Here is an 18,950-nt window from a genome sequence, read left to right as displayed (position 1 = left end):
ACAGGACAGAACAGGGTAGAACAGGGTAGAACAGGACAGAACAGGGTGGAACAGGGTAGAACAGGGTAGAACAGGGTGGTACAATGTTGAACAGTGTAGAACACGGTGGAACAGGGTAGAACAGGACAGAACAGGGTGGAACAGGACAGAACAGGGTAGAACAGCATAGAACAGGGTGGAACAGGACAGAACAGGGTGGAACAGGACAGAACAGGACAGAACAGGGTAGAACAGGACAGAACAGGGTAGAACAGGACAGAACAGGGTAGAACAGGACAGAACAGGGTGGAACAGGACAGAACAGGGTGGAACAGGACAGAACAGGGTGGAACAGGGTAGAACAGGACAGAACAGTGTGGAACAGGACAGAACAGTGTAGAACAGGGTAGAACAGTGTGGAACAGGACAGAACAGTGTAGAACAGGACAGAACAGTGTAGAACAGGGTAGAACAGTGTGGAACAGGACAGAACAGTGTGGAACAGGGTAGAACAGGACAGAACAGGGTAGAACAGCATAGAACAGGGTGGAACAGGACAGAACAGGGTGGAACAGGGTAGAACAGAGTGGAACAACGTAGAACAGGGTGGAACAGAGTGGAACAACGTAGAACAGGGTAGAACAGGGTAGAACAGGACAGAACAGGGTGGAACAGAGTGGAACAACGTAGAACGGGACAGAACAGGGTAGAACAGGACAGAACAGGGTAGAACAGCATAGAACAGGGTGGAACAGGACAGAACAGGACAGAACAGGGTAGAACAGGGTAGAACAGGACAGAACAGGGTGGAACAGGACAGAACAGGGTGGAACAGGGTAGAACAGGGTGGAACAGGGTAGAACAGGGTAGAACAGGGTGGTACAATGTTGAACAGTGTAGAACACGGTGGAACAGGGTAGAACAGGACAGAACAGGGTGGAACAGGACAGAACAGGGTAGAACAGCATAGAACAGGGTGGAACAGGACAGAACAGGGTGGAACAGGGTAGAACAGGGTGGAACAGGACAGAACAGGGTGGAACAGGACAGAACAGGACAGAACAGGGTAGAACAGGACAGAACAGGGTAGAACAGGACAGAACAGGGTAGAACAGGACAGAACAGTGTGGAACAGGACAGAACAGTGTGGAACAGGACAGAACAGTGTAGAACAGGACAGAACAGTGTAGAACAGGGTAGAACAGTGTGGAACAGGACAGAACAGTGTGGAACAGGACAGAACAGTGTAGAACAGGACAGAACAGTGTAGAACAGGACAGAACAGGGTAGAACAGGGTAGAACAGGGTAGAACAGGACAGAACAGGGTGGAACAGGACAGAACAGGGTGGAACAGGACAGAACAGTGTAGAACAGGGTAGAACAGTGTGGAACAGGACAGAACAGTGTGGAACAGGACAGAACAGTGTAGAACAGGGTGGAACCTTGTGGGCAGGCTTGCCTTGCCTCCTCCCAGCAGGGAGCCGCCGCCACACAAGAAGACGATACACGATGAGTTTTGTTCTCCAGCTGCTGCAAAGTTCTTAGAACATCTTGTTTGTCGGAGGTCAGAACCTCGTTCTCCTGTTCTGCAGCGACTCGGTCCTGAAACGATCCTCTAGATCACCATAGAAGTAGAATTAATAGACGAGAGTGTGTTGGTTTGTTGAATAAAAGTGTATAAAGGTGAACGAAGGTTTATTCTGGGATTCGTCAGTTAGAAGAACAATTGTTTAATGCTGAATCAGCAGTTTTGAATGAAGGAAGCTGTTGGAGAGGATGTTGGTCCTGAAGATAAAGCAGCTGGAGAGAACGTGGGCCTCTGCTGGAGGAGATAAAGAACCCGGAATACGAGGACGTCACTGGACGCGTCCTGTCTTTCAGCTGCGGAAGCAGAGACATTCAGTTTGTTCACCTTGAGACTGAATTAAAAATAACCGAAGTCTCCGAGAGAAGAGGAAGTGGAAACGCTCTGGTTTCCGAGGCGGCCGTGCCGAACGGCAGATGTTCGTCTTGTCGTCGTGGAGCTGGTCGTCATGGACGTCCTGCGGAGACACATGTGGCTCTGGGTGGTGGGGGGCGCCCTGCTGCTGTCCCTGCTCGTCATCCTCGTCTTCATCCTCATCAACTGCTGCCTCTCCAGGGCAGGTAGGACCTGGACTCTGAGGGGGGGGGGGGGGGGGGGCATCAGGCTACCTTCTGTTAAACGTTTATTTATATATTTAGTGGAATCACACAGGAACGGTTGTTGATCTGGTCGTTTATATGAAAATACAGAGTCACAATAACGTGTTGGTCTGGAAACAGGAACGTAAAATTGCATGATGTGTTAAATATTCACGGATTTATAAATATACTGAGTTTTAAAGTCCTAGTGAAATGTAACACACAACTTTGTTATGCGACAACAGTGGAGGGGCAGAGTGGGAGGAACCCTACAAGTAGAACCCCAACTATCATTTTTTACAAAGTTATTTGAATTTTGAATCTCCAGCCGAGGAAGTCGGGGAATTCTTCTCCTTTGTGCGCCATTGTGGGCGGAGCCTATGTGTGACATCATGAGTTGTGCAGATCTCCATCTGTTGTGTTTATATCGGCTTGTTTCCTCTTAAATATTCATGTTTTTACAGTGTTTTGAAGTTCTAGTCGACGTTTTATGAGCCTTGATGAAAGATTGAACCTGGAAGAGACCAGAGAGGAGGAAAGGAGGAGGGTGATGGGAGCCGCTAGCTCGGGTGGCTAGCAGCTAGCGGGAGCCGCTAGCTGGGGCGGCTAGCAGCTAGCAGGAGCCGCTAGCTCAGGCGGCTAGCGGGAGCCACTAGCTGGGGCGGCTGTCAGCTAGCGGGAGCCGCTAGCTGGGGTGGCTAGTAGACGATCCAGTAACACCTGGACTCGTCTTCAGTGATTCAGTCTTCTAGCTCTTGGACGTGTTGGATCCAGGAAGCCGGTCGTTCTGCCAAAAGTCAGGAGCCTCAAAGCCTCAAAGGTGAAAAGTGGCGGCTGCTGAGGCGAGGAGACGAGGACGAATGGAGGACGAAGCGTCTTCTGCTTCCTCAAACATGTTCCAGACGGGGTCACCGATGGCAGAACCACCTTCTGTGTCTTCTTCATCAATCACTGGGTTTGAAATGACCATGATGATGAAATCTGGTTCAATTCAGCCTCTTGGTGGTCAAAACTCTGATCCTCCATAATGTAAACACAACTTGGGCGTGTGCACAACTCGTGATGTCACTCTGTTATTGTCAGAAGCTCCGCCCAGCAGAGGAAATACCAACGTTTATCGGCTAGTTTCTCTCAGATTGTCGTGTTTTAACATTTGACCTTCAGCTAGTTAGCAGGAAAACGTTCTAGAAGAGACACCAGAGGGTTCTGGAGGTGGAACCTTCATTTCACTGGGACTTTAATAAATAAGTGTTGATCTGGTTGTTTATATTAAAATACAGAATCACAATAACATGTTGGTCTGGAAACATAAACGTCAAATTGCATGATGTGTTAAATATTCACAGATTTATAAATATACTGAGTTTTAATATCAGTTCTACGAGTACGTCCATTGGTTTGAGCGGCGCCACTTCTTTAATCTCCAGTAACGAGAATCTGAATGAAGCTCATGGAATCACGATCCAGACAACTACCTGTTTCTCTCTTTCACTTCACGGAGTAACCGATTCCACATTTACCACAAATTAGGAGAAAACAGGAAGAAAAACTGACAATGACTGGCGCCGGCGTCAGCGGAGGCTGATATCAGAGGACCTGAAGGAAAGCACCTTGCAGGTCACCTGACCTCCTGCTGTTCCAGCAGGTTCCACACCTTCATGTCAGACGGTCTTTAACCGTTCAGGAGGTTTTCTGGTCAAAGTGACTTCGTCTCCTTCCTGACTGGACGACGGTGTTCCTGCTCCGTCGTACCTGACGGAGGCGCTCACCTGAACCTGCTCCATCGTACCTGATGGAGGCGCTCACCTGAACCTGCTCCGTCGTACCTGACGGAGGCGCTCACCTGAACCTGCTCCGTCGTACCTGACGGAGGCGCTCACCTGAACCTGCTCCGTCGTACCTGACGGAGGCGCTCACCTGAACCTGCTCCGTCGTACCTGACGGAGGCGCTCACCTGAACCTGCTCCGTCGTACCTGACGGAGGCGCTCACCTGAACCTGCTCCGTCGTACCTGACGGAGGCGGAGGCGTTCACCTGAACCTGCTCCGTCGTACCTGACGGAGGCGGAGGCGTTCACCTGACCCTGCTCCGTCGTACCTGACGGAGGCGCTCACCTGAACCTGCTCCGTCGTACCTGACGGAGGCGCTCACCTGAACCTGCTCCGTCCTACCTGATGGAGGCGCTCACCTGAACCCTGCTGGCGTTCCTCCATTTTCACAAGCTGACAGAACAGGAACCACATGGAGGTTGTTGGAACAGGGTGACGGCCTGAAGTCTATTTATAGACCGTCGGAGCGTCAGTCTATTTATAGACCGCCGGAGCGTCAGTCTATTTATAGACCGCCGGAGCGTCAGTCAGCGACGGACGATGACAAATGTTACATTTACAAGTTCAGAGTGACTCGGAAAAAGACGTGTCTGATCCGCCGACGGGCCGGTTTCCACGGCAACGGATGACAATGAAACCACCTCCGGAGTGTTTTGAGGTCCGTTCACACGACGACGGGTTTGGTCAAACGTCCCGTCGCCATGGAAACGAGGGAAAGCTAAACTTGCTAACGACATAGATATTAAGTGTGTGTGTGTGTGTGTGTGTGTGTGTGTGTGAGAATAGAATTGAAGAATCTTCACAGTGAACTAAACAGTTGTTTGCTTGTTTGTTTGTTTGTTTGTTTGTCTCCACAGGCAAAAGGATGATCACACAACTGAAGAAGAGGTCGGACTTCAATGTCCAGTAAATGATCCACACATAACTAATGACTAATGGAGGATTTGGGTGGAGGAGGAGGAGTGACTCTCCTGGAAGTAAAGAAACGCTTTGATCTGACTCTTTCTTCTCTTTGTGACTTTGAGGAGTAACAAGTATGAAGAGCGAAGCCCAGACACGCCTCCTCTTCCTCCTCGAACACAGTTTCTCACAACCGGTACGATTCCACACACTTCTGAAGGCTTGAGCGCCAATGTGGTGGTGAACGTGTGGTGGTGAACGTGTGGTGGTGAACGTGTGGTGGTGAACGTGTGGTGGTGAACGTGTGGTGGTGAACGTGTGGTGGTGAACGTGTGGTGGTGAACGTGTGGTGGTGAACGTGTGGTGGTGACATTAGCATGGTACCGCTGCTTTCAGGAAGTAGCTAAACGTTAGCACTGGTACCGCTGCTTTCAGGAAGTAGATAAACGTTAGCATGGTACCGCTGCTTTCAGGAAGTAGATAAATGTTAGCATGGTACCGCTGCTTTCAGGAAGTAGCTAAACGTTACCATGGTACCGCTGCTTTCAGGAAGTAGCTAAATGTTAGCACTGGTACCGCTGCTTTCAGGAAGTAGCTAAACGTTAGCACTGGTACCGCTGCTTTCAGGAAGTAGCTAAACGTTACCATGGTACCGCTGCTTTCAGGAAGTAGATAAACGTGAGCACTGGTACTGCTGCTTTCAGGAAGTAGCTAAACGTTAGCATGGTACCGCTGCTTTCAGGAAGTAGATAAACGTGAGCACTGGTACTGCTGCTTTCAGGAAGTAGATAAACGTTAGCATGGTACCGCTGCTTTCAGGAAGTAGATAAACGTTAGCACTGGTACCGCTGCTTTCAGGAAGTAGATCGTTAGCACTGGTACCGTTGCTTTCAGGAAGTAGATAAACATTAGCATGGTACCGCTGCTTTCAGGAAGTAGCTAAACGTTAGCACTGGTACCGCTGCTTTCAGGAAGTAGATAAATGTTAGCACTGGTACCGCTGCTTTCAGGAAGTAGATAAACGTTAGCATGGTACCGCTGCTTTCAGGAAGTAGATAAACGTTAGCACTGGTACCGCTGCTTTCAGGAAGTAGATCGTTAGCACTGGTACCGCTGCTTTCAGGAAGTAGATCGTTAGCACTGGTACCGTTGCTTTCAGGAAGTAGATAAACATTAGCATGGTACCGCTGCTTTCAGGAAGTAGATCGTTAGCACTGGTACCGTTGCTTTCAGGAAGTAGATAAACATTAGCATGGTACCGCTGCTTTCAGGAAGTAGCTAAACGTTAGCACTGGTACCGCTGCTTTCAGGAAGTAGATAAACGTTAGCATGGTACCGCTGCTTTCAGGAAGTAGATCGTTAGCACTGGTACCGCTGCTTTCAGGAAGTAGATCGTTAGCACTGGTACCGCTGCTTTCAGGAAGTAGCTAAACGTTAGCACTGGTACCGCTGCTTTCAGGAAGTAGATAAACGTTAGCATGGTACCGCTGCTTTCAGGAAGTAGATCGTTAGCACTGGTACCGCTGCTTTCAGGAAGTAGATCGTTAGCACTGGTACCGCTGCTTTCAGGAAGTAGATCGTTAGCACTGGTACCGCTGCTTTCAGGAAGTAGCTAAACGTTAGCACTGGTACCGCTGCTTTCAGGAAGTAGATAAACGTTAGCATGGTACCGCTGCTTTCAGGAAGTAGATCGTTAGCACTGGTACCGCTGCTTTCAGGAAGGAGATCGTTAGCACTGGTACCGTTGCTTTCAGGAAGTAGATAAACATTAGCATGGTACCGCTGCTTTCAGGAAGTAGCTAAACGTTAGCACTGGTACCGCTGCTTTCAGGAAGTAGCTAAACGTTAGCATGGTACCGCTGCTTTCAGGAAGTAGAATCAGTGAATCCTCAAGACGTCTGAAAACAGGAATTCTCTCAAATCCCCAATACGACCAGAATGTGGAAATCGTCACCTCCTGGATGTAAACGAAGTGAATTGTCTGGTTTCAGAGGCTCAGAGCTACGAGAACCTCGCCGACGTCCCCGAATACGAGCAGAGCTCCGACCTCCAGCCCGACTACGTGAAGGTGGAGGACGAAGTGGACCTCCACCCTCCTGCGCCGCTCTACCAGCGTCCACATCAATGTTTGCCGTCCGGCGCCACGGCGGTCCGGAGCTACGAGAACCTGGCGGAGGAGCTGGACGGGAAGAACGACTACGTGAAGGTGGAGGAGGAGGAGGCGGAGGCAGCGGACCAGTCTTCAGAGGACTATGACGACATCGGAGGGGACGAGGACGAGGACGGGGACGAGGACTACGACGACGTGGCTTAAGAAGACGGGGAAACGAGACAGAGACTCGTTTCACTTCCTGAATCCTGCAGATTCTAATCACCGCTTCCATTGTTAACGAGAGAAGAGACTGAGATACGATTGAGGATGGAGGGATGAATAGAAGGAGGGACGGACAGATAGATGACATCATCTATGATGAATGATGGATGGATGATGAGGGATGATGGAGGGATGATGGATGATGGATGGATGATGGATGGATGATGGATTGATGGATGGATGGATGATGGATGGAGGGATGATTGAGGGATGATGGAGGGATGATGGATGATGGATGATGATGGATGGATGGATGATGGACGGATGGATGATGGATGGAGGGATGATGGATGATGGAGGGATGATGGATGGATGATGGACGGATGATGGAGGGATGATGGATGGATGGATGGATGATGGATGGATGATGGACGGATGGATGATGGAGGGATGGATGATGGAGGGATGATGGATGGATGGATGATGGATGATGATGGATGGATAATGGATGATGAATGGATGGATGATGGATGATGAATGGATGGATGGATAATGGATGATGAATGGATGGATGGATAATGGATGGATGATGGATGGATGGATAATGGATGGTGAATGGATGGATGGACAATGGATGGATGATGGATGGATGGATAATGGATCATGAATGGATGGATGGATAATGGATGGATGATGGATGGATGGATAATGGATGATGAATGGATGGATGGATAATGGATGGATGATAATGGATGATGAATGGATGGATGGATAATGGATGATGAATGGATGGATGGATGATGGATGGATGGATGAATGATGTAAGGTATCACCATGATGGTTTGATGCCAGACGTTCTCATCAGTTCTCACTGAAAACAACAACAGTTCACTGAGAGTCAAGCTGCAGTGAAAACCGGTGATTCTCATTCTCATCTCAGGTTTTGGGCGGAAAGTTTCAAAATAAAGGTGTTGACCAGAAAGTGTGTGGAGAATGACAAAGGCGTGAGCTCTTACTCTGAAGGACGATTCTTCCTCCGTGACAACAAGAAGAGAGTTCCGGGTCCTGCTGAACAAAATGACGTCACTTCCTTCATCCAGCTCCTCTGGAAGCACAAACGCCGTGATGCACCTGAACGCACCACGCAGCTCCTGCAGGTGAAACCAGACCAACGTTTTTATGAAGAGTTCAGAGAAAAGTTCCTGAAGGAGGAGAGCAAGGAACCTAACAGACGTGTGGCTGCTGCGATGGGCGTGGCCTGCTGTGAGGGGGCGTGGTCTGTTGTGAGGGGGCGTGGCCTGCAGGTTCGACAGCTTCTGATGGGACTGATGGAGAAAAAGATTACAGAAACTCCTTTCAGACGGCCGCTGGTGATCAGATCGCTACGTCACTGATGAAGCTCCGCCTGAATGACTGCAGGAAGATTCCATGTGTCACAGTCACAAGTTTCCATCGCTGAGGTTCGACGTCATGGAGGAGAAGGAGGCCAGACCAGTCCCTAGAACCCGGTACCAGATCTATCCTGATTAGTGAACCAGGTACCAGAGACCCTGCTATGTGAACCAGGCCATGAGGGTGGAGGAACCAGGTACCAGGCCATGAGGGTGGAGGAACCAGGTACCAGGCCATGAGGGTGGAGGCACCAGGTACCAGACGATGAGGGTGGAGGCACCAGGTGAACAAAACACCAGCAGCAGAGCAGGTTTCCCCTCCAGCTGCTGAGCTCAGTGGAGCCGCTAGGAATTTAGTTTATTAGAGTAAAAACCTTAAAACCCTCAGAACCTAGAAACCTTAAGAACCTGGAAACATTAAGAACATTAAGAAATGAATTCTGAATTGAAGACGAGCGACAATCGTGTGGTTTATTTTTTATTTTTTCCAATTAAAAATAAGAACATTTTTAAATACATTACAATCATTATAGTAATGTGCTTTTATAGTGAAAAGAGAAAAGACCAACTTCCTCATGAGCAGCAGCCGTTTGAGACTGGAAGGAAAAACTCTAACAGGAGAAACCAGAGTCACAGGGAGAGGAGAGGAGGAGAGAGAGAGGAGAGGAGGGGAGGACCGGGGAGGAGAGAGAGAGGAGAGGAGAGGAGGACCGGTTGGGATGAAAGGAGAGAGGAGAGGAGGGGAGAGAGAGGAGAGGAGAGGAGGACCGGTGAGGAGAGAGAGAGGAGGAGAGGAGAGGAGAGGAGGGGAGAGAAGAGAGGAGGAGAGGAGAGACTTGGTGATACAAGTATAACATAAAAAGACAGGACCACAACCACGGACAATAGCGTGTCCTTACAGGACCACAACCACAGACAATAGCGTGTCCTTACAGGACCACAACCACGGACGATAGGACTACAACCACAGACAATAGCGTGTCCTTACAGGACCACAACCACAGACGATAGCGTGTCCTTACAGGACCACAACCACGGACGATAGCGTGTCCTTACAGGACCACAACCACAGACAATAGCGTGTCCTTACAGGACCACAACCACAGACGATAGCGTGTCCTTACAGGACCACAACCACGGACAATAGCGTGTCCTTACAGGACCACAACCACAGACAATAGCGTGTCCTTACAGGACCACAACCACAGACAATAGCGTGTCCTTACAGGACCACAACCACGGACGATAGGACTACAACCACAGACAATAGCGTGTCCTTACAGGACCACAACCACAGACAATAGCGTGTCCTTACAGGACCACAACCACGGACGATAGCGTGTCCTTACAGGACCACAACCACGGACGATAGCGTGTCCTTACAGGACCACAACCACAGACAATAGCGTGTCCTTACAGGACCACAACCACAGACAATAGCGTGTCCTTACAGGACCACAACCACAGACGATAGCGTGTCCTTACAGGACCACAACCACGGACAATAGCGTGTCCTTACAGGACCACAACCACAGACAATAGCGTGTCCTTACAGGACCACAACCACAGACAATAGCGTGTCCTTACAGGACCACAACCACGGACGATAGGACTACAACCACAGACAATAGCGTGTCCTTACAGGACCACAACCACAGACAATAGCGTGTCCTTACAGGACCACAACCACGGACGATAGGACTACAACCACAGACAATAGCGTGTCCTTACAGGACCACAACCACGGACGATAGCGTGTCCTTACAGGACCACAACCACAGACGATAGCGTGTCCTTACAGGACCACAACCACGGACAATAGCGTGTCCTTACAGGACCACAACCACGGACGATAGCGTGTCCTTACAGGACTACAACCACAGACAATAGCGTGTCCTTACAGGACCACAACCACAGACAATAGCGTGTCCTTACAGGACCACAACCACGGACGATAGGACTACAACCACAGACAATAGCGTGTCCTTACAGGACCACAACCACGGACGATAGGACTACAACCACAGACAATAGCGTGTCCTTACAGGACTACAACCACAGACAATAGCGTGTCCTTACAGGACTACAACCACAGACGATAGCGTGTCCTTACAGGACCACAACCACAGACGATAGCGTGTCCTTACAGGACTACAACCACGGACGATAGGACTACAACCACGGACAATAGCGTGTCCTTACAGGACCACAACCACGGACGATAGGACTACAACCACGGACGATAGCGTGTCCTTACAGGACTACAACCACAGACAATAGCGTGTCCTTACAGGACTACAACCACAGACAATAGCGTGTCCTTACAGGACTACAACCACGGACGATAGGACTACAACCACGGACAATAGCGTGTCCTTACAGGACTACAACCACAGACGATAGCGTGTCCTTACAGGACTACAACCACAGACGATAGCGTGTCCTTACAGGACTACAACCACAGACGATAGCGTGTCCTTACAGGACCACAACCACAGACGATAGCGTGTCCTTACAGGACCACAACCACAGACGATAGCGTGTCCTTACAGGACCACAACCACAGACGATAGCGTGTCCTTACAGGACCACAACCACAGACGATAGCGTGTCCTTACAGGACCACAACCACAGACGATAGCGTGTCCTTACAGGACCACAACCACAGACGATAGCGTGTCCTTACAGGACCACAACCACAGACGATAGCGTGTCCTTACAGGACCACAACCACAGACAATAGCGTGTCCTTACAGGACCACAACCACAGACAATAGCGTGTCCTTACAGGACCACAACCACGGACGATAGCGTGTCCTTACAGGACTACAACCAGACGATAGCAGGAGGGATGGAGAGAAGGAGATGGAGAGCAGGAGGGATGGAGAGATGGAGAGATGAAGGGATGGAGAGCAGGATGCACCCTGGGCCTCTGGCAGGAAGCTCCACTGGAAGAGGGCGTGGTCGACGCCCCCGGTGGTCACCGCCCACTCTGGTCATGTGACCAGCGCACCTTCTGGAACTCGGCTCCAGGCCTGCCGTGTCTGTGGAAGACAAAGCTTTTCTGGACGTAATGGACAAGGACGTCTTCATGGAGGACAAACAGTTGGGTCGCCCCCTACCTTTCAGGGAACCACGGCAGAACATCCAACAATCCAGTGACCGCAGTCAAGAGCCTTCCGACGCTACGCCACATGCTAGCTACAAAGACCAACATGAAAAATCTGGTGTTGGAGGGGGAAGATGCTCTATAATCTGGTGTTAGGGTTAGAGGGAGGGAGAGAGAGAGGTGGAGGCTGAGAGACGAACCTTCACCGGTTTCTTCTTGGACTCGTTCTTCTTCTGCACTTTTTCCGGCGCGGCGCCACTCGACTCACTGGAGGTCTGGAGGATCAGAACGAGCCAATCAGAGAACAGAAGTGACTGCAGACTCTCTCTCTACCTCTCTTCAGCAGACAGCTCCCTCTGCTGGTGTGGAGGTTCGGTTCCTCTCATGTCGGAGGTTCACTGCGTACATCTGGTGACGTAGTCGACGCTCTTCTCTCGGGCGACGCCACCTCTAGAATCTGCTGTTAGAGGGGGAAGATGCTCTATAATCTGCTGTTAGAGGAGGAAGATGCTCTATAATCTGCTGTTAGAGGGGGGAGATGCTCTATAATCTGCTGTTAGAGGAGGAAGATGCTCTATAATCTGCTGTTAGAGGAGGAAGATGCTCTATAATCTGCTGTTAGAGGAGGAAGATGCTCTATATTCAGGACCACAACCACAGACGATAGCATGTACCTACAAGACTACAATGTTTCTAGAACCATGAACCATAGAAAACCATGAACCATTGAAAACATAGAAAACCATGAACCATAGAAAACCATGAACCATTGAAAACATAGAACCATGAACCATAGAAAACCATGAACCATTGAAAACATAGAACCATGAAATATAGAAAACCATGAACCATTGAAAACATAGAACCATGAACCATAGAAAACCATGAACCATTGAAAACATAGAACCATGAAATATAGAAAACCATGAACCATTGAAAACCTTGAACCATTGAAAACATAGAAAACCTTGAACCATAGAAAACCTTGAACCATTGAAAACATAGAAAACCTTGAACCATGAACCATTGAAAACATAGAAAACCTTGAACCATGAACCATTGAAAACATAGAAAACCTTGAACCATTGAAAACATAGAAAACCTTGAACCATTGAAAACATAGAAAACCTTGAACCTTGAACCATTGAAAACATAGAAAACCTTGAACCATTGAGAACCTTGAACCATGAACCATTGAAAACATAGAAAACCTTAAACCTTGAACCATTGAAAACATAGAAAACCTTGAACCTTGAACCATTGAAAACATAGAAAACCTTGAACCATTGAAAACATAGAAAACCTTGAACCATTGAAAAAATAGAAAACCTTAAACCTTGAACCATTGAAAACCTTGAACCATTGAGAACCTTGAACCATTGAGAACCTTGAACCATTGAAAACATTGAGAACCTTGAACCATTGAAAACATTGAGAACCTTGGGAACCAGAGAGTCGGGGAGGAACCAGAGAGTCGGGGGGGGTGGAGAACCGGAGAGTCGGGGGGGAGGGGGGAACCAGAGAGTCGGGGGGGGGGGAACCAGAGAGTCGGGGGGGGGGGGGGGACCGGAGAGTCGGGGAGGAACCGGAGAGTCGGGAGGAACCGGAGAGTCGGGAGGAACCGGATCGTTACCTTGAGGTGTTAGACGCCTTGCTCACTAGACGGTTCTGATGGAACGGATCCCAACACACATCGAACATCTGGACCGACGAAGAAGGTGATGAAGACTCATCGTGATGCGTTCACTGAACCAAAGTAATGGGTTCCTTCCTCACCTCAAAGCTCTGCTGTGCCGCGTCCCCGCCAGGATCCGGTCGGCTCGCCAACAGACGCACAAACACCTGGATCCTCACCTGTAGTGAGGGTGAGGAGGATGAGGAGGGTGAGGAGGATGAGGAGGGTGAGGAGGATGAGGAGGTCTGCCTCACTTCTTGGTCTGCAGACGGTTGAACGAGTTCTGAGACAAAACAACAGTAAACCATCAGACATGGATTCTAGAACCCAACTAGCTAAATGTATCAGTGGAAGAATAGATCAGTGAGGATGTGGACACATTACGTCCAACTCTCTATGAAGTGTTGACACTTCCAGTGTCTCCACCCAGAAACATGACGCCACACTGGAGTGTTGACACTTCCAGTGTCTCCACCCAGAAACATGACGCCACACTGGAGTGTTGACACTTCCAGTGTCTCCACCCAGAAACATGACGCCACACTGGAGTGTTGACACTTCCAGTGTCTCCACCCAGAAACATGACGCCACACTGGAGTGTTGACACTTCCAGTGTCTCCACCCAGAAACATGACGCCACACTGGAGTGTTGACACTTCCAGTGTCTCCACCCAGAAACATGACGCCACACTGGAGTGTTGACACTTCCAGTGTCTCCACCCAGAAACATGACGCCACACTGGAGTGTTGACACTTCCAGTGTCTCCACCCAGAAACATGACGCCACACTGGAGTGTTGACACTTCCAGTGTCTCCACCCAGAAACATGACGCCACACTGGAGTGTTGACACTTCCAGTGTCTCCACCCAGAAACATGACGCCACACTGGAGTGTTGACACTTCCAGTGTCTCCACCCAGAAACATGACGCCACACTGGAGTGTTGACACTTCCAGTGTCTCCACCCAGAAACATGACGCCATACTGGAGTGTGACCAGAGACGGACCAAACGTTTTGACACAGAGTCCTTTTGTTATTTTTCTGATTTTCAACTTTCTCTTAAAACGGGGCAAATATTTACAGCGTCCCAAAATCAAGAACAAAATGTAGAACGAAACAACAAAACAGAACCAGAGAGTCGGGGAGGAACCGGAGAGTCGGGGAGGAACCGGAGAGTCGGGGAGGAACCGGAGAGTCGGGGAGGAACCGGAGAGTCGGGGAGGAACCGGAGAGTCGGGGAGGAACCGGAGAGTCGGGGAGGAACCGGAGAGTCGGGGAGGAACCGGAGAGTCGGGGAGGAACCGGAGAGTCGAGGAGGAACCGGAGAGTCGGGAGGAACCGGAGAGTCAGGGAGGAACCAGAGAGTCAGGGAGGAACCGGAGAGTCAGGGAGGAACCGGAGAGTCAGGGAGGAACCGGAGAGTCAGGGAGGAACCGGAGAGTCAGGGAGGAACCGGAGAGTCAGGGAGGAACCGGAGAGTCAGGGAGGAACCGGAGAGTCGAGCAGGAACCGGAGAGTCGAGCAGGAACCAGAGAGTCGAGCAGGAACCAGAGAGTCGAGCAGGAACCAGAGAGTCGAGCAGGAACCAGAGAGTCGAGCAGGAACCAGAGAGTCAAGGAGGAACCGGAGAGTCAAGGAGGAACCGGAGAGTCGGGTCGAATTACCTTAGATTTATTGCAACTTTTCTCTTTCCAAACGTTGAACCGAAGTCTTCCTTGCAGCAAGGCAGCAAGGCAGCAGACAGCCTCCCCTCCTCTCAGCCTCTCAGTCATCTCCACACTGACCGCGGGCCTCTTTAAATAGGCCCCGCCCCCCCGAATCCAGCCAATCAGGACGCGCTGGGCCGAAACAAACGTCTAAGGGGAGTTTAACTTACCTTAAATTAGCCTCACTGAAAAAACACATGAATGAAAGACACGTCCGTCAGACGAGCACAATTACACACAAAATATATACGTTACCTTACAGTGCTACGTCACCCAGTTACCCCACTATACACATTTACGTGCAGAAATACAAACGTGCCCCCCTACACCCAGTGGACTGTTCCACCTGCCGCCTGCGCGCTGAAATTTTTTTTTTCTATAAACAAATGTTCTTTTTATAATTCATGGGGATACCGGAGCGATTGGTTGAGAATTAACGGGGTTTGTTAAAATACCAATAAATAAAATAGTATCAGAAAAAAATCTAAATACATAAAATAGAGTATGAGAAAACATACAAATAAATCAAATGGCAGAAAAAAATACAAATAAATAAAATAGTATGAGGAAAAAATACCAATAAATAAAATAGTATCAGAAAAAAAATCTAAATACATAAAATAGTGAGTATGAGAGAAAAAATACCAATGAACAAAATAGTGAGTATGAGAAAAAATGTGAGCGTGTGTTGTAGTGGCCGAAACAGTCCATGACCCCGAGGTACACAACTGAAAATGTAATTATATTCAGAATGCTGCAGCACAAACAAGGAAACAAACAGGAACCCAAAGTCTTAAACAATTCATAATGACAACCAAAGCAGATACCAGTATAAATATTGGCCAATGAGGGAGGAGGAACAGGTTTACATGCTTGAACTAATCACACACCTGAATCAACGACTACCTGATTGGAGTAGAGCGCAGAAACACACTGAGGTATAAAGAACATTTATTTGTGTGTCCCGAGAAGCACCGCCAGGCGTGTATCAATATCAATAGTGAGTATGAGAAAAAATGCTCATAAATAAAATCGTGAGTGACAAAAAATACCAATAAAATAGTATCAGAAAAAATACCAATAAATAAAATAGTGAGTATGAGAAAAAATTGTACTAACACTCTACCCTCATCGCTTGGTACCTGGTTCCTCCACCCCTCATCGCCTGGTACCTGGTTCCTCCACCCTCATCGCTTTTTACCTGGTTCCTCCACCCTCATCGCCTGGTACCTGGTTCCTCCACCCTCATCGCTTTTACCTGGTCCTCCACCCTCATCGCCTGGTACCTGGTTCAACATACTCGTCTCTATGATCCTCCTCCTCTCTTCACGCCCTGCACCTCCTCCTCACCTCCTCCCTCTCCTCCTCCTCCTCTCATCCTCCTCTCCTCCCTCCTCCTCTCATCTCTTCCTCCTCTCCTCCCTCCCTCCACCTCCTCCCTCTCCTCCTCCTCCTCTCCTCCTCTCCTCCTCCTCACCACCCTCCTCTCCTCTCTCTCACCTCCTCTCCTCCTCCTCCTCTCCTCCTCTCTCCTCCTCTCCTCCTCCTCCTCTCCTCCTCCTCTCCTCCTCTCCTCCCCTCCTCCTCCTCCTCACCTCCTCCTCTCCTCTCCTCCTCCTCACCACCTCTCCACTCCTCCCTCCCCCACCTCCTCCTCCCTCTCCTCCTCCTCACCTCCACCTCTCCTCCCTCCTCCTCACCTCCTCCTCACCTCCTCCTCTCCTCCTCCTCCTCTCATCCTCCTCTCCTCCTCCTCCTCATCTCTTCCACCTCTCCTCCACCTCACCTCCTCCTCTCCTCCTCTCCTCCTCCTCACCTCCACCACACCTCTCCTCTCCTCCTCTCCTCCTCTCCTCACTCCTCCACCCTCCTCCTCCACTCACTCCACCTCCCCTCTCCTCCTCTCCTCCACCTCACCACCTCCTCCTCCCTCACCTCCTCCTCCTCACCTCCTCTCTCCTCCTCCTCCTCATCCTCCTCCTTCCTCCTCTCCTCCTCCTCCTCCTCCTCCCCATCCTCCTCCCTCTCCTCTCCTCCTCACCTCCCTCCACCTCCCACTCCTCCCTCTCCTCCTCTCCTCCCTCCTCCTCACCTCCTCCTCTCCTCTCCTCTCCTCCTCCTCCTCCTCCTCCTCCACCTCCCTCTCTCTCCTCCTCTCCTCCACTCCTCTCCTCCTCACTCCTCCTCCTCCTCCTCCTCTCCTCTCCTCCTCCCTCCTCCTCACCTCCTCTCCTCTCCTCCTCCTCTCCTCCTCTCCTCCTCCTCACCTCCTCCTCTCCTCTCCTCTCCTCCTCTCCTCCTCCTCACCTCCTCCTCCTCCTCTCCTCTCCTCCTCTCCTCCTCCTCACCTCCTCCTCTCCTCCTCTCCCTCCTCCTCCTCCTCCTCACCTCCTCCTCTCCTCACCTCTCCTCCTCTCCTCCTCCTCCTCCTCCTCCTCCTCCTCCTCACCTCTCCTCCTCCCTCCTCCTCCTCCTCCTCCACCTCTCTCCTCACCTCCTCCCTCCTCTCCTCTCCTCCTCTCCTCCTCCTCACCTCCTCCTCTCCTCTCCTCTCCTCCTCTCCTCTCCTCCCTCCTCCTCCTCTCCTCCTCCTCCTCTCCTCCTCACCTCCTCCTCTCCTCTCCTCACCTCCTCCTCTCCTCTCCTCCTCTCCCCTCTCCTCCTCCTCACCTCCTCCTCTCCTCTCCTCCTCCTCTCCTCCTCTCCTCCTCCTCACCTCCTCCTCTCCTCCTCTCCTCCTCTCCTCCTCCTCACCTCCTCCTCACCTCTCCTCTCCTCCTCCTCTCACCTCCTCCTCACCTCCTCCTCTCCTCTCCTCTCCTCCTCCTCCTCCTCCTCCTCCTCCTCTCCTCCTCCTCTCCTCCTCTCCTCTCCTCCTCTCCTCCTCCTCCTCCTCCTCCTCCCTCCTCTCCTCCTCTCCTCCTCTCCTCCTCTCCTCTCCTCCTCTCCTCCTCCTCACCTCCTCCTCTCCTCTCCTCCTCCTCTCCTCCTCCTCCTCCTCTCCTCTCCTCTCCTCCTCTCCTCTCTCCTCCTCCTCCTCTCCTCTCCCTCCTCCTCCTCTCCTCCTCCTCACCTCCTCCTCCTCTCTCCTCCTCTCCTCTCTCCTCCTCCTCCTCTCCTCCTCTCCTCCTCCTCTCCTCCTCCTCCTCCCTCCTCCTCCTCACCTCCTCCTCTCCTCCTCCTCCTCTCCTCCTCTCCTCCTCCTCACCTCCTCCTCTCCTCTCCTCTCCTCCTCCTCCTCTCCTCCTCTCCTCCTCCTCTCCTCCTCTCCTCTCCTCCTCCTCTCCTCCTCGCCTCCTCCTCTCCTCCTCCTCACCTCCTCCTCTCCTCTCCTCCTCTCCTCCTCTCCTCCTCTCCTCCTCCTCACCTCCTCCTCTCCTCTCCTCCTCCTCCTCCTCCTCTCCTCCTCCTCACCTCCTCCTCTCCTCTCCTCTCCTCCTCTCCTCCTCCTCACCTCCTCCTCTCCTCCCTCTCCTCCTCCTCTCCTCCTCCTCCTCACCTCCTCCTCTCTCCTCTCCTCCTCCTCCTCCTCCTCCTCCTCCTCTCCTCCTCCTCTCCTCCTCTCCTCCTCTCCTCTCCTCCTCTCCTCTCCTCCTCCTCCTCCTCCTCCTCTCCTCCTCCTCTCCTCCTCTCCTCCTCCTCCTCTCCTCCTCTCCTCCTCCTCACCTCCTCTCCTCTCCTCTCCTCTCTCCTCCCTCCTCCTCCTCACCTCCTCCTCTCCTCTCCTCTCCTCCTCTCCTCCTCCTCACCTCCTCCTCTCCTCCTCTCTCCTCCTCCTCTCCTCCTCCTCCTCACCTTCCTCGCTCTCCTCTCCTCTCCTCCTCCTCCTCCTCCTCCTCCTCCTCCTCCTCTCCTCCTCTCCTCTCCTCCTCTCCTCCTCCT

General features: G+C 51.1%; 1 protein-coding gene across 1 annotated transcript; it reads left to right on the top strand.

Annotated features, from left to right (window-relative positions):
- The first annotated feature begins 4,500 nt into the window (after positions 1 to 4,500).
- Positions 4,501 to 7,407, top strand: scimp (SLP adaptor and CSK interacting membrane protein). The gene is made up of 4 exons (XM_080508718.1): positions 4,501 to 4,630; positions 4,830 to 4,878; positions 4,998 to 5,068; positions 6,864 to 7,407. Exons 2-4 carry the CDS (start codon positions 4,838 to 4,840, stop codon positions 7,184 to 7,186), a joined length of 435 nt encoding a protein of 144 aa, XP_080364844.1. The 5' UTR covers positions 4,501 to 4,630; positions 4,830 to 4,837; the 3' UTR covers positions 7,187 to 7,407.
- The last annotated feature ends 11,543 nt before the right edge of the window (positions 7,408 to 18,950 follow it).

The sequence above is a fragment of the Blennius ocellaris genome (assembly GCF_963422515.1).
Source record: "Blennius ocellaris genome assembly, chromosome: 14".
NCBI lineage: Eukaryota > Metazoa > Chordata > Actinopteri > Blenniiformes > Blenniidae > Blennius > Blennius ocellaris.
Note: the sequence above shows the minus strand (reverse complement) of the source record. Positions and strands in the feature narration are given on the sequence as shown.